This window comes from Haliotis cracherodii, unplaced genomic scaffold (assembly GCF_022045235.1).
Source record: "Haliotis cracherodii isolate W230 unplaced genomic scaffold, xgHalCrac1.p SCAF_9, whole genome shotgun sequence".
Lineage (NCBI taxonomy): Eukaryota > Metazoa > Mollusca > Gastropoda > Lepetellida > Haliotidae > Haliotis > Haliotis cracherodii.
The window spans coordinates 2,223,640-2,236,899 of NW_027266343.1; the positions used below are offsets into that span (position 1 = coordinate 2,223,640).

The following is a 13,260-nucleotide window of genomic DNA, read 5'->3' on the forward strand; positions in this document are numbered from 1 at the left end:
ACACGAGCTATAATACACAATACCAATGTATTTAATATAAATGTAAAAAAACATTTTGTAACACATAATTTGATATCAGATATTATTCTGTCATACATTGATGTGCTTCATAGGCTTGTCAAAACGCTGGTTCTGTAAGTGAATGTGGGAACACTGATTTGAAAATATCAACCACACACGTAATTGTGACATATACATATAGATTATTAAACGAGCATTTGTGTAATAGTGATTTTACGAGTGTCAGAATTCTTGTATTTCACAAACGAGAGCGGGGATAATGCATGAATTCTTACATGAGTTTCGTAAAATCCGCTCGACGCATATGAGAGTGTTATAATTCATTTTTACCCGTTATTTCCTATTCATTTTCAGCTCCCCTTTAGAAGAAAATGCACCTCCGCCTCATAAAAACATCAATTGTCAAATGACATCATCTTCAGCGATGACGTCGTTTCTAGTGTGACGTCATTCCGACACTGCGATTTGAATCCGGATGAAGTAAACAATGCACTGGTGCGCGTGATGGCGTGAAAGGTATTTGCACTAGTGCACATAGACTTTTTATGAACTCTGTTATATCTTACCCTGTCGGTAATAAATGCGCATACATGCAAACAATAGCAGCAGGAAGTATGACATGGTATTGCTTCGTTGCTGGATAGGTAAATACACCAAACGTTTCCTTCAGAGAACTCCTTGATAGTAATTGAGGGTTCATTGCATGCAGGATATCCTAGTAAGAAACTACAAGAAACAGAGGTTTCAAAGCACAATAACCACTACTGATTCATACGAAAGATTTGAAGGCTTTCGTTATATTGTACAAACATATATTTGCGGTTAAATAATATTCAACGTAATTGTGGCAAAGCATTTTTAGCAGAACTCGCGATAGATATCGACAAAGAATTTGTATTTCAGGTTTGAGATGAGACAGAGGTCTTGAGACTTGACGATTTTCTATATCCGACTGTGACGTCATATCCTTTGCGTCACTGAGTGGTGTGACGTCATATCCTTTGTGTCACTGAGTGGTGTGACGTCATACTAATGACGTGCGAGGTATAACCTTGCAAACCGTGTTCTATTTCCTTTTTAGCTGTAGTATACGCTTCCAAAGCCTGTAATATATGAAAAAAAGAATAAGGATAAAATATACAATGTTTGAGTCTACAGCCCCATACATCCCTTATATTAGTGTTACCTATATTTGAAGCGACAGCCCACTCAAAGTATTACACTGAACCTACATGTATTAGCATAATGCACAACAACCCCTCTTACCTGCGATCTAGAAAGGACAGAACCGATGACCCTTGAACCTGCAAATAAACATGAAATTTGAGGGACATTCTTCTTAGCGTATGCCATATACCGTCGAACCTCTTTATCTCGAACCCCGTTATCTCGAATGTACCCAAATCTCGAACCTATTCTTTGGTCCCTATTTGCCCGCTTATCTCGAATTCGAGATAACTATACAAAGCGCTATTTCGAACTTTGGATTCGGTCCCAACTTGAGCTTTACTATAGAATTTTGTACCTTTTTCTTAAAGTTTGCCTTGCCACATTAACAGTATTGAGAAGCGCAAGTATATTTGAAAGTATACATGACTGTGCTGAAACAGCTCTTATACATTGACGGCAAGAACTGAACAAAACTCACATGGCTGGTACCACCATGCGTGTGTCACTATTGACAGAATTGACCACGTCCATATCCTCTTCGCTTAATTCAAAGTCAAACAACTGTAGGAGACAAAAACAGTGTCAGGAATACATGTACGTGTGAGGAGGAGGTGACGGGGGAATGAGTGAGTGAGTTAGGTTTTAACGCCGCTTTTAACATTATTCCAGTTATATCACGGCGTGTCAGCTTAATGTGGGAGGAAAGCCCGAAGTGATGGAGGTCCAAGACATTTACCACTTCGGTAAAACCCACGAGCACGGGTATGGTGCTGACAAATCTAGAAATATAATCGGGGCGAACCGGGATTCGAACCCACAATCATAGGTTTCTGGCGTGTCCAAGGGACAGCCTTAGACCACTGGGCCACCCGTGCCCCCAGGTGACGGGGGAGGTGGAGGAGGTCGATGATGATGATGAGAAGGTGGGTAAGAAAAAGAAGAGTAGGAGGTGGAGGATGATGATGAGGAGGAGGAGGAAGACAGGAAGAATGCCACTTTGGAGGGTGGAGAAAGGACTTGATGGTAACAATGGGTTCAAAATGACAGATTGATAAAATTGCATTACATCAGCCACAGCCGATATTTGGACTCATTTGGACAAATTTGACTAAGTGAGTGATTTGTGCTCAACGCTGCATCAACAATCTTGCAGCTATCGCGGCGAGTACAACAACCCATGCTTGCTGTAAAAGGCGACTATGCTTGTCGTAAGAGGCGACTAACGGGATCGGGTGGTCAGGCTCGCTGACTTGGTTGATGCATGCCATCGTATCCCAGTTGCGTGGATCGATGCTCATGATGTCAATCACATAGAATGTCTGGTCCAGACTCTACAATTTACAGACCGCCGTCATATAGCTGGAATATTGCTGAGTGTGGCATTAAACAACAAACAAAGAAAGAAACATTTCATAATTTCTTGTGACTGAGTGAAGTGTTACCTGATGTACATCATTAAACAACAAACAAACAAATAATGACATGACAATGTTACTAGAGTGAGGCGAGGTTAACGCCACGTATTTCAGTTATTTGTTTGGAAATGATTTCACGAATAGGTCGAAGAAGTTCTTTGTTGGAACCTAAAGATCAAGTACAGACGAATCTGAGATTCGATGCCACGATACTAGGATCATGGCACGCCCAAGGGAAGCAACTCAGCAACTCAGCACGACTCGGTGTACAGTGAGAACGAGACATCTTACCTGGAAATTATGCTTTATCCTCTCAGCTTTCATACTCTTCGGCAGAACTGCATATCCTCTCTGTAGCCCCCATCTTAGGGCTACCTGGGGGAAAACAAATATACTAGTTGGATTCTGCTTATAAAAGTAACAAAAATATTTCTATAATCATATATATCACTGCTGAAAGCAGAATCAATTTACGATTCCGACTATATCATAAGCATGTGTTCCTGAACCATGACCAAATAGGTATGACTCCAGGTGTTCGCGAAAAGATGAGGTGTAGCACAGGTGCTGTAAAAGTTGTGGCACTGGTGCTGTAAAAGGTGTGGCATAGGTGCTGTAAAAGGTGTGGCACAGGTGCTGTAAAAGGTGTGGCAAAGGTGCTGTAAAAGGTGTGGCACAGGTGCTGTAAAGGTTGTGGCATAGGTGCTGTAAAAGGTGTAGAATAGGTGCTGTAAAAGTTGTGGTACAGGTGCTGTAAAAGGTGTGGCACAGGTGCTGTAAAAGTTGTGGTACAGGTGCTGTAAAAGGTGTGGCATAGGTGCTGTAAAAGTTGTGTCATAGGTGCTGTAAAAGGTGTGGCATAGGTGCTGTAAAAGTTGTGGCACAGGTGCTGTAAAAGGTGTGTCATAGGTGCTGTAAAAGGTGTGGCATAGGTGCTGTAAAAGTTGTGGCACAGGTGCTGTAAAAGGTGTGGCATAGGTGCTGTAAAAGTTGTGGCACAGGTGCTGTAAAAGGTGTGGCATAGGTGCTGTAAAAGGTGTGGCACAGGTGCTGTAAAAGGTGTGGCATAGGTGCTGAAAAAGTTGTGGTACAGGTGCTGTAAAAGGTGTAGAATAGGTGCTGTAAAAGGTGTGGCATAGGTGCTGTAAAAGTTGTGGCAGAGGTGCTGTAAAAGGTGTAGAACAGGTGCTGTAAAAGGTGTAGAATAGGTGCTGTAAAAGGTGTGGCACAGGTGCTGTAAAGGTGTGGCATAGGTGCTGTAAAAGGTGTGGCACAGGTGCTGTAAAAGGTGTGGCACAGGTGCTGTAAAAGTTGTGGCAGAGGTGCTGTAAAAAGTGTGACACAGGTGCTGTAAAAGTTGTGGCATAGGTGCTGTAAAAGGTGTGGCACAGGTGCTGTAAAAGGTGTGGCACAGGTGCTGTAAAAGTTGTGGCATAGGTGCTGTAAAAGGTGTGGCACAGGTGCTGTAAAAGTTGTGGCATAGGTGCTGTAAAAGGTGTGGCATAGGTGCGGCAAAGGTAATCGGGTGACGTTCGAGGGCAGTTGTTTGGTCACTGCTTCGAGATATACAGCCTTTTTCGCTGTGCCTCTACATTTAGGGAGAACCTCGACACATTTGCTCTCAGTACATGCAACAGGACCAGTGAAAAAATACTTTGGGGGATAAAACCATCATTTCAGGAAAAATTGTATTTCTCACAAAAAGATCCCCCCTTCTCCTCCACCCCTCGCACTCAACCCCTACGAAGGTCCTTATTTGGCGTTGCTATTGGGGGATAAACACTCCTTGGAACTCCATTTCAGTTATAACATAGCTTGCCAGCTAAATATGTGTGGAAATCAAATTTGACGCAGGTCGGCGACGTTTACTACGTTGCTGCAAGTTTTATGCTGACAGACCAACGACAGCAGTCGCAGCGAATATGTAACGGTGAATTTGGTGCAACACCTTAGCGCGTCCATGGGTCAAATGAACGAAAAACAATTTCTCGTTATTATTATCCATCTCACTTCATAGTTAATTGGGGCACGGGTGACCCAGTAGCCTAAGGCGCCGCAATTCGCTGTGCAGAGTTGCGTCCCCTGGGCACGCCACAAACCTATGATTGTGGGTTCGAATCCCGGTTCGCCCCGATTATGTTTCTAGGTTTGTCAGCACCATACCCGTGCTCGTGGGTTTCACCGAAGGTGTAAACTTCTGAGACCAGCATCACTTCGGGCTTTCATCCCACATTAAGCTGACACGCCGCGATATAACTAGAATACGGTTAAAAGCGGCGTTAAACACAACTCACACTCACACTTCACAGTTAATCGTGGATGGTTACGGCAAGCTTAAGACCTATTCTACCCTGGATCTTCACGGGTCTTATGTTTTCTTCGTAGCCACTCATGTACCTGAGCTGCAGACCTTCCATACTTCTTGCCCACTGCTGCCAGTGTCGGGTTGTTGACAATCCTACGAGAAACCGAGCAACAGGTAAGTATAGACTGGTAGAATATCACATACACTAATACATCAGTTGTTGCTGAGTGAGTGAGTGAGTGAGTGAGTGAACGAGCAACATTCCAGCAATATCACGGTGGGGGACACCAGAAATGGGCTCACACATTGTACATATGCAGGGAATCGATCCCGGGCCTTCGGCTTGATGAGCGAACGCTACAGTGAATTCTTAAATGAAAATAGTTATAATAATAATACCATATTCATTACATATTTTAATATACTAATTACTACGGATTGTAGAAAAAACACGCAAAAAAAACATCCTAATGAAACAAAGTGGGTTGATGAAATTATTTTTAATAATAATTTCATTTAATTTGACAATTCAAATTTATATAAAATAAAATAAAATGGAAAAACTACCCATAATCAAATAATGGCAAGATTGCGAAATAAAAGGTGTAAAACTCCAATAGCGTCGGCGTTTAGGGAGGTCATCGGCATAATTTGTGGCATCATCTGACACTCACCCTACATTTCCCGACATACCGCCGAGAGGGCAGTATGCCGTGACGGATATTCCCTTGCTCTGACAGTATTGGACAAGGTCTTTGTTGTTGAGAAGCGGATGGATCTCAATCTGAAAGGTAAGAGCAGTCCATGTAACCAACATTGTCTACCCACCCATGGGTGCGCTCGTGTGACAGAATATACATGAAAATGAAACTGACAGTTATGTAAAAACACCAGTTAGTTTGTTCAGCTAATACAAGGTACGCTGCACGTGTGAGCCATCTTCGTGTTTCTTCAGCCATCGATATGGGGAATGCGATTTATTTTCGGATGTTTTGGTTTGGTTTGGTTTGTTGTTTAACGCCACTCAGCAATAGTCCAGCTATATGACGGGGGTCTGTAAATAATCGAGTCTGGTCCAGACAATCCAGTGATTGACAACATGAGCATCGATCCACGCAATTGGAATCGCTGACAGGCATAAACCAAGTCAGCGGGCCTGACCACCCGACCCCGTTAGTCGCCTTTTACGGCAAGCATGGCTTGCTGAAGACATATTCTATCCCGGATCTTCACGGCCCTATTATCGGATTTTACACAATTGATACACGTCACTCTATGCTATCATATGATATGATGTAATGTTTGATTGTTTGTTGTTTTAGACGGCACTCAGCAATATTCCATCACCGAACCATTTGCAAGTCCTCGAACTTGATCACCTGATCCGTTAGGTTTGCTCTTACGTCAAGCATTGGTTGCTCGGGACCATGTACTATCACGGAATCGTTAGACTGATGCATACCGTATACCGTTTTTATATAACTTGCCCGGACTACCAATTAACCAGAACGTGCCCCCTTTATACACTCAGTCGCACGGGCTTGCTTTGCACTGGACCGTCTGAAGGGCGAAAGATCCGGGGTTCGATCCCCAGTCGCGTCATACCAAAATACATTAAAATATGGTACTTGTTTGGCAGTAAAGGGCAAAGACAAGGATTGGCCGGCTCGGAGTCAGAATACTGTGTCTGAGTGTTGTGTTCGTGTAAAACTGCGGCATGATATCTCAGTGGGCTAGCACTATAACATCGGCATTGGTCCGGACCAGTACAAGCAGCCACACACACACGTGCATGCACGTAAATGCAATAATCTTGGACGCGCCGTTAATCCCCATTTCACCTCACCTCACCCTTTGCACTGCATTCTGATGTATTTTGTTTCTGTGTAATTGTACGGCCCATACATTTCCTCAATAGGTAGAACATATAATTGACTATGACATCCATTGAGCTCCAGGCTGCGATTCAATAGTAACTTACTTGGTGGTTTGAAGGTGTGATTTTCAGCCCATCCATGTTCAGTAGTCTTTCAACCTGGCTTAAATTAAAATTGCTAATTCCAATACTGCGAACAAGTCCCTTCTCCACAAGTTTCTCCATTGCCTTAAACAGATACGTTGAAACTTTAAGTAAAAGTATAAAACAGCGTTTATACACGCATACACACAGGAAGCATCAACAGGTAAAACATGGGTCGCCCACTCGTCTAAGGCATCGCAATCGCTGCGCAAAGTTGCGACCCTTAAGGATAGAAGATTCCTATGATTGTGGATTCAAAGCCCCGGTTCGTGCTAATTAAGTTTCTAGGGTTTTCAGCACCATGCCCGTGTTCGTGGGTTTCATCAATGTGGTAACGTCTAAGGCCTGCATCACTTTCCTCCCACATAAAGACGACACGCTGTGATGTAACTGAAATACTGCTGAAAGCAACGTTACACCAAACTCACTATCTCACTTAGAGTTCGACAGTTTGAGAAGGTCTTCAGCGATATCTGACCGATGTCATAGCGGTAACACAAACAGTGTACGTCTTTGTACTTCAGCTTGAACAGAATGCATCGAAGAGTATGTTTTCTTTACCAGACATATATATGTTGAGACATATTTCTGAATATGGAATAACAACATTCTGAGTGCCTTTGTGCCTTTTGCAAAATGACTATTATGATTATCGGGACATATTGAAATAGAGATGTAAGACTGATGGACGCATGTACGAACTATCGTAAAGACATATAAATAAATTAACAAAAAGTGTCCATGATCACGAGACATCTCTGCTAAAAGCAGAGTACATTGAACGATTCCGACTATATCATTAGCATGTGTTTATGTATCGCTATCAAATAGTGATGACACCAGGTGTTCGCGAAGAGGCGAGCGTATCATGCTCCACCAATGTCTCCAGTCACAAAGACACGCAAAGGCAAGTCAAGTATTCACCTGAACACATTATCATTAAGAATATGCTCTTGGGATTTATGGCCAGTCTGACAGTTGTATGACTCATTAAAATAAGAATCTTCGATTATCCAATGTATAATACCTCCATTCTATTCTAATACAAGTGACATCACCATCTCCCGTCTCCCTATCACCAGCAGTGCACAGATACTGTCTCGCTCATGAGAGTTACGTTTTGAGACTGCTATAACTGGCGTTATGGTGGCAATAACAATAAAAGAATGGAGACTTAATACACTGAATAAGCGAAATGAGAATAATAATGGTGTGATCATATTACTATTACAACTATATGTATTGTTACAAATACATATAGTTGTAATAGTAATATGATATATTTGGGATAACACTTTTTTGTAAAGTACAGATTCTCGTACTTTTTGGGGTTGAGTCCCGTCTGGGATTCGAACCCACACTGCCAGAGTGAGGCACCTAATCGCCAGCACGGGACTCAACCCAAAAAAGTACGAGAATCTGTACTTTACAAAGAAAGTGATATCCCCAATATAACATTTTTTACATTTGACCACTTTCTGAATGGCATTCTGTGTTCATATATGTATTTGGACTACGTTTTTTGAGACATATCATTATTTCGACGGTGCATATAGGATAAGTATGTGGGCATAATTATTGGATCTCTGTAACAGACTTATGCTTGAGAGGGTCATGCCATAAGGGATTATTAGGGACCTGTCCCCTAATCGGTCCGGTCTACAACCTCTGGCCATACCTTCCACGTGTCCAGGTAATCGATCTTGTGGTCATGAACCGGAGCACTGAAGGACCGGTCGTCAGGGCTGTCCTTGAAAACAGTAAATCTGAATATTGATATTTCATACAAAAAATGGTACTGTTCAAATGCTCAGTGTCACATTTATCATAATAAAGGGCAAATGACATTTTATGTTACCGTAACCAATCACACAAACAAAATGTCCTGGAAGTTTTAACTACGGAATATTGTGCTCAGCATTTTGACAGAACACTAAGGACAAAGGTGCGGTCGGGTAGCCTAGTGGTTAAAGCGTTCGCTCGTCACGCCGAAGACCCGGGTTCGATTCCCGACATGGGTACAATGTGTGAAGCCCATTTCCTCTGTCCCCCGCCGTGATATTGCTTGAACATTGCTAAAAGCGGAGTAAAGCCATAGTCACACACTCACAGGACAAATAATCATTCAACTTAATGACCCGTAGTGAGTGACTTTGGTTCAGCGCCGCTCATCCCACGCCTTCAAGAAAGTCACTGGGCCTGACCACCCACTTCAGTCGCATCTTACTACCAGTATCGGTTGAAGGAGATAGATTCTAACCACAATCCTGATCGTGGTTTCCATTCAGCATGTGCTATGACTATCTCACCTCTGTGGGTGTAGGCCAGTGTACAAGGTACAGATCCAGATAGGATACACCAAGGTCTTCCAGAGACAGCCTCACCGCTTCCTCAACCCTCTCCGGTGCCATGAAGTTGGACCACAGCTGAAACAACGCAAAAGTGTCAGTTCAATGTTAAAATCTCTTTAGAAGCTTTACGCTGCAGTAAGCAACATCACGACGGCGACTCAAAATAGCGTTTGTTTGTTTAACGTTGCATCAGGCAACATTATGACGGCGTTTCAAATATCGTATATCACTTTTTGACTACATAATTGATCAGCCTGAAATCCCCGGTAATTATCTTCCAAATGAAATTATCTGAATTAATGCGTAATGGGTACATAGTATTGACTCTTGAACTGCGTTTGAAATAGTAATCGGGCGGCGGGGTAGCCTAGTGGTTAAAGCGTTCACTCGTCTCGCCGAAGAACCGGGTTCGGATCCCCACATGGGTGCACTGTGTGAAACCTATTTCTGGTGACCCCCGCCGTGGTATTGTTTGAATATTGATAATAGCGGCGTAAAACTCAAATAGTAATCGTCCGAATATTGGGTTCCCGGTTTAAGGGAGTTCTGACTAGGGTCATCTTCCCGGGGCAAGAGAGTTAACTGACTTTAAAAGAGGAAACTGGACTTTTATAGTCAGTTAACTCACTTGCCTCGGGAAGATGGAGTAGGGTTTCCACTGTGAGTACATGTGTATGTCAACAGATAATGTTTTCTTATCTATCACCAGAAGTGATTTTGAAACATGGGTATATCCATTGCTTTGCTTCCTAAAAACTGTTTATGTAACGTAATGAGGTCTGCGTCTATCAAAACATACCTAAATGAGTGAGTGAGCTGGGTTTAAAACCATACATTTACCCGGTATCATTCATCTCTTATAAATAAGAACATGGTTAATTGATTTAGAGGCCGGTGTCATGTGGCAGTATATATTGTAGAAGATAGTGATGAGTGTTTGTGACGGCAAGTGAATGAATGTCAACAGCTACTGTTACCAGATTATTATATCTCTCAATACAATCGACATGTACAGTGACAATTTATGGACATGCGTGAGTTTATTAACATTTGTTATCGGGTTTGATACTCATTGCTGTCACAGCTTTGACCAATTGTATTGCCTCTTGTGATGTCAACGTAACCCTGTTTGAGTTCTTGACGAACAGATTTCTGGGTCAAACTTCGGAATCAACTCGCAACAACAATTTGTGATCCAGTGCATAGTTTCTGTAATAATGTGACTTACTTTTGATGTAATGAACAGCTCTTCTCTCGTCACTGTTTTGTCTTGTATCTTCTCCTTGATGGCCTGACCTACGTCTGTCTCGTTGTTGTAATACCACGCTGCATCCAAATGACGGAAGCCGACGTCAATGGCTGTCTTCATAGCGTCTATCATGACCCTGTCGTTGACCTACAGTGTAGACATCATTATGTTTGTTGTTTAACGCTGCACTCAGCAATATTCCAGCTATATGACGGTGGTCTGTAAATAAACGAGTCTGGACCAGACAATTCAGTGATTGACATCATGATCATCGATCCACGCAATTGGGATACGATGACATGCATCAACCAAGTCAGCGAGCCTGACCACCCGATCCCGTTAGTCGCCTTTTACGACAAGCACAGTTACCTTTTACGGCAAGCATGGGTTGCTGAAGACCTATTCTACCCCAGATCTTCACGGGTACATTATATATTATTTCTTTCAAGCAACAATCCGATTAGCGAGAGTAATTGAGTATAGTTTTACGCCGCTTCTTGCACGATTCCAGCAATATCACGGCGAGGACATTGCAAATGGGTTTCGCACATTGAACCCATGTGGGGAATCGAACCAAGCTCTTCGGCGTGACGAGCGAACGCTTTAACCACTAAGCCCCTACCACCCTTATCTGATAGCAAATGAACGAGTAAGCTAATGTTGTTTTACGTCGTAGTGAGACATACCAGCTTTATGAATATGAAGGAGATTTGCATATAGTGGGCATGATTCTCAGTGGCTGATGGCACGAACAACGATCCAAGCCGTCAGGGTTTGATGACACACCGCGACAGCCTAATTAAACTTAGTCGCCTCTGACGGCAAGCAACGGAGTGCTGGGACCAATTCTACTGAGTGAGTATGGTTTTACGCCGCATTTAACAATATTCCAGCAATATCACCAGCTTCACACATTGTACCCATGTCGGGAATCGAACCCGGGTCTTCGGCGTGACGAGCGAACGCTTTAACCACTAGGCTACCCGACCGCCCCGGGGACCAACTCTAACCGAGGAGGCTATGGGTGGGGAGGAATGCGTATAACATACAACTTAAGGGGACAACGTAGTGGTAAAACAGTTCGCTCGTTACACCGATGGCTCGGGTTCGATTCCAACACGGACACAATTTATGAAGCCCGTTTCTGGAGTTCCTCACCGTGATGTTGCTGAAATATTGAGTCAACCCAAGCGAGTTCAGCAGACGTATTTTAAAATTATCGTATCTTTTTCAGTTTCAACAAAATCAGTAAACGCACTATCGTGTCAGTAGACCGTCGGGGCGGTCGGGTAGCCTCGTGGTTAAAGCGTTCGCTCGTCACGCCGATGACCCGGGTTCGATTCCCAACATGGGTACAATGTGTAAAGCCCATTTCTGTCCCCCGCCGTGATATTGCTGGAATAAGCGGCGTAAAACCATACTCACTCACTCAATAGACCGTCTGGTCAACAATCACTGGAGTGGCCAATACTTGATTGTTTACTGTCCGCCCTCGTTTGGCAGGAGCACTGTTTGTTTGTCAATATTCCAGGTTTATGAAGGCGGTCTGTATATAATCGCACCAGAATCTGGACCAGACACTCAAGTGATGACAAGACCATTGATCTCCACAACTTTTTAATATTTTAATAATGACATGCATCAACCAAGTCAGCGAGTCAAACCACCCGATCCCGCTAGTCGCCTTTTACGACATGAACGGGTTGTCGAAGGAAAATTCTAACCCGGATCTTCACGGGTCAGGCGTTGCCTAGAACATTTTATAGTACAAGCTTAAAAGAACACGTAAATACCATACCGCCAGCTTGTTGAATGTCCCAAATCCCACTGCAGGCATTGAAAGGCCATTATTTAGCGACAGGGTCACAGGGGTGTGTTCGGCCATAGCGTTAACAGGTTAGCTTCTGGTTGAAACGAAACGCTGACCGACGACATAGACGGTATGGGTAAGCGATAGTGTATGACCGGATTCCCTACGTCATAAATCCTGATCATGTGTGTAGCACGTGTCTTTAGCGTGTCGTCGCGGATGTGAATGATACGATACGATACGATATAAAGTATTTAGCATGCGATAAACAGGGGTGAAGGACCGAGGTGACCCGTCACTCCACAAGGGGCACGTGCAAGTACACTGAAGGGTACTTGTATAGAGATTGTGTCGTAGGGTAGTAATCATGGGAAAGGTACGTATCGTTTCGAAAGTACATTTTGAGTAGACACTTGATAAAGTAGAGATACTCTATGGACTACAACTTTTTTATTAACTGTAAAGGCCATAAAGATCCTTATATTGTTGTCAAGCAAGCCCATCCGTCAACTTTTAAGTAATGCCCATGAAACAATGGATTTCAACTTGTTTCTTTCTTTCTTTATAGGTGCTGATACCTATACCATATCCTTTTTGTTTGTTTGTTTGTTTGTTTGATACAGTGTGACGCAGCAATGTAATGTTAAACCAATGTGGTGTGGCAACTTTGTACAGACGAATTGACATCCGAACACCATGTTTGATGAAAAGGCATCTCATTTGTCTACTTCTTACCACAGAAAATGCTTATAGTTAAACGTGAATAAGTGAGTTCGGTTTTTCGCCACTTTTAGCAATATTCCAGCAATATCTCGGCGGGTTACACCAGAAATGAGCTTCACACATTGTACCCATATTTCGAATTGAACCCGGGTGTTCGGTGTGACGAGTGAACGCGAACCACTAGGCTACCTGACCG

General features: G+C 43.1%; 1 protein-coding gene across 1 annotated transcript; it reads right to left on the bottom strand.

The window, feature by feature from the left end:
• Nucleotides 1–69: 69 nt before the first annotated feature.
• On the bottom strand, nucleotides 70–12,416 carry LOC139452746 (1,5-anhydro-D-fructose reductase-like). The gene is made up of 11 exons (XM_071234338.1): nucleotides 12,330–12,416; nucleotides 10,511–10,678; nucleotides 9,241–9,357; nucleotides 8,610–8,681; nucleotides 6,893–7,015; nucleotides 5,586–5,695; nucleotides 5,004–5,064; nucleotides 2,898–2,981; nucleotides 1,670–1,752; nucleotides 1,288–1,325; nucleotides 70–1,124 (listed from the first exon to the last, which is right to left on the bottom strand). The coding sequence occupies exons 1-10, from the start codon at nucleotides 12,414–12,416 to the stop codon at nucleotides 1,295–1,297; spliced, it is 936 nt and encodes a 311-aa protein (XP_071090439.1). The 3' UTR covers nucleotides 70–1,124; nucleotides 1,288–1,294.
• Between the last annotated feature and the right edge of the window lie 844 nt (nucleotides 12,417–13,260).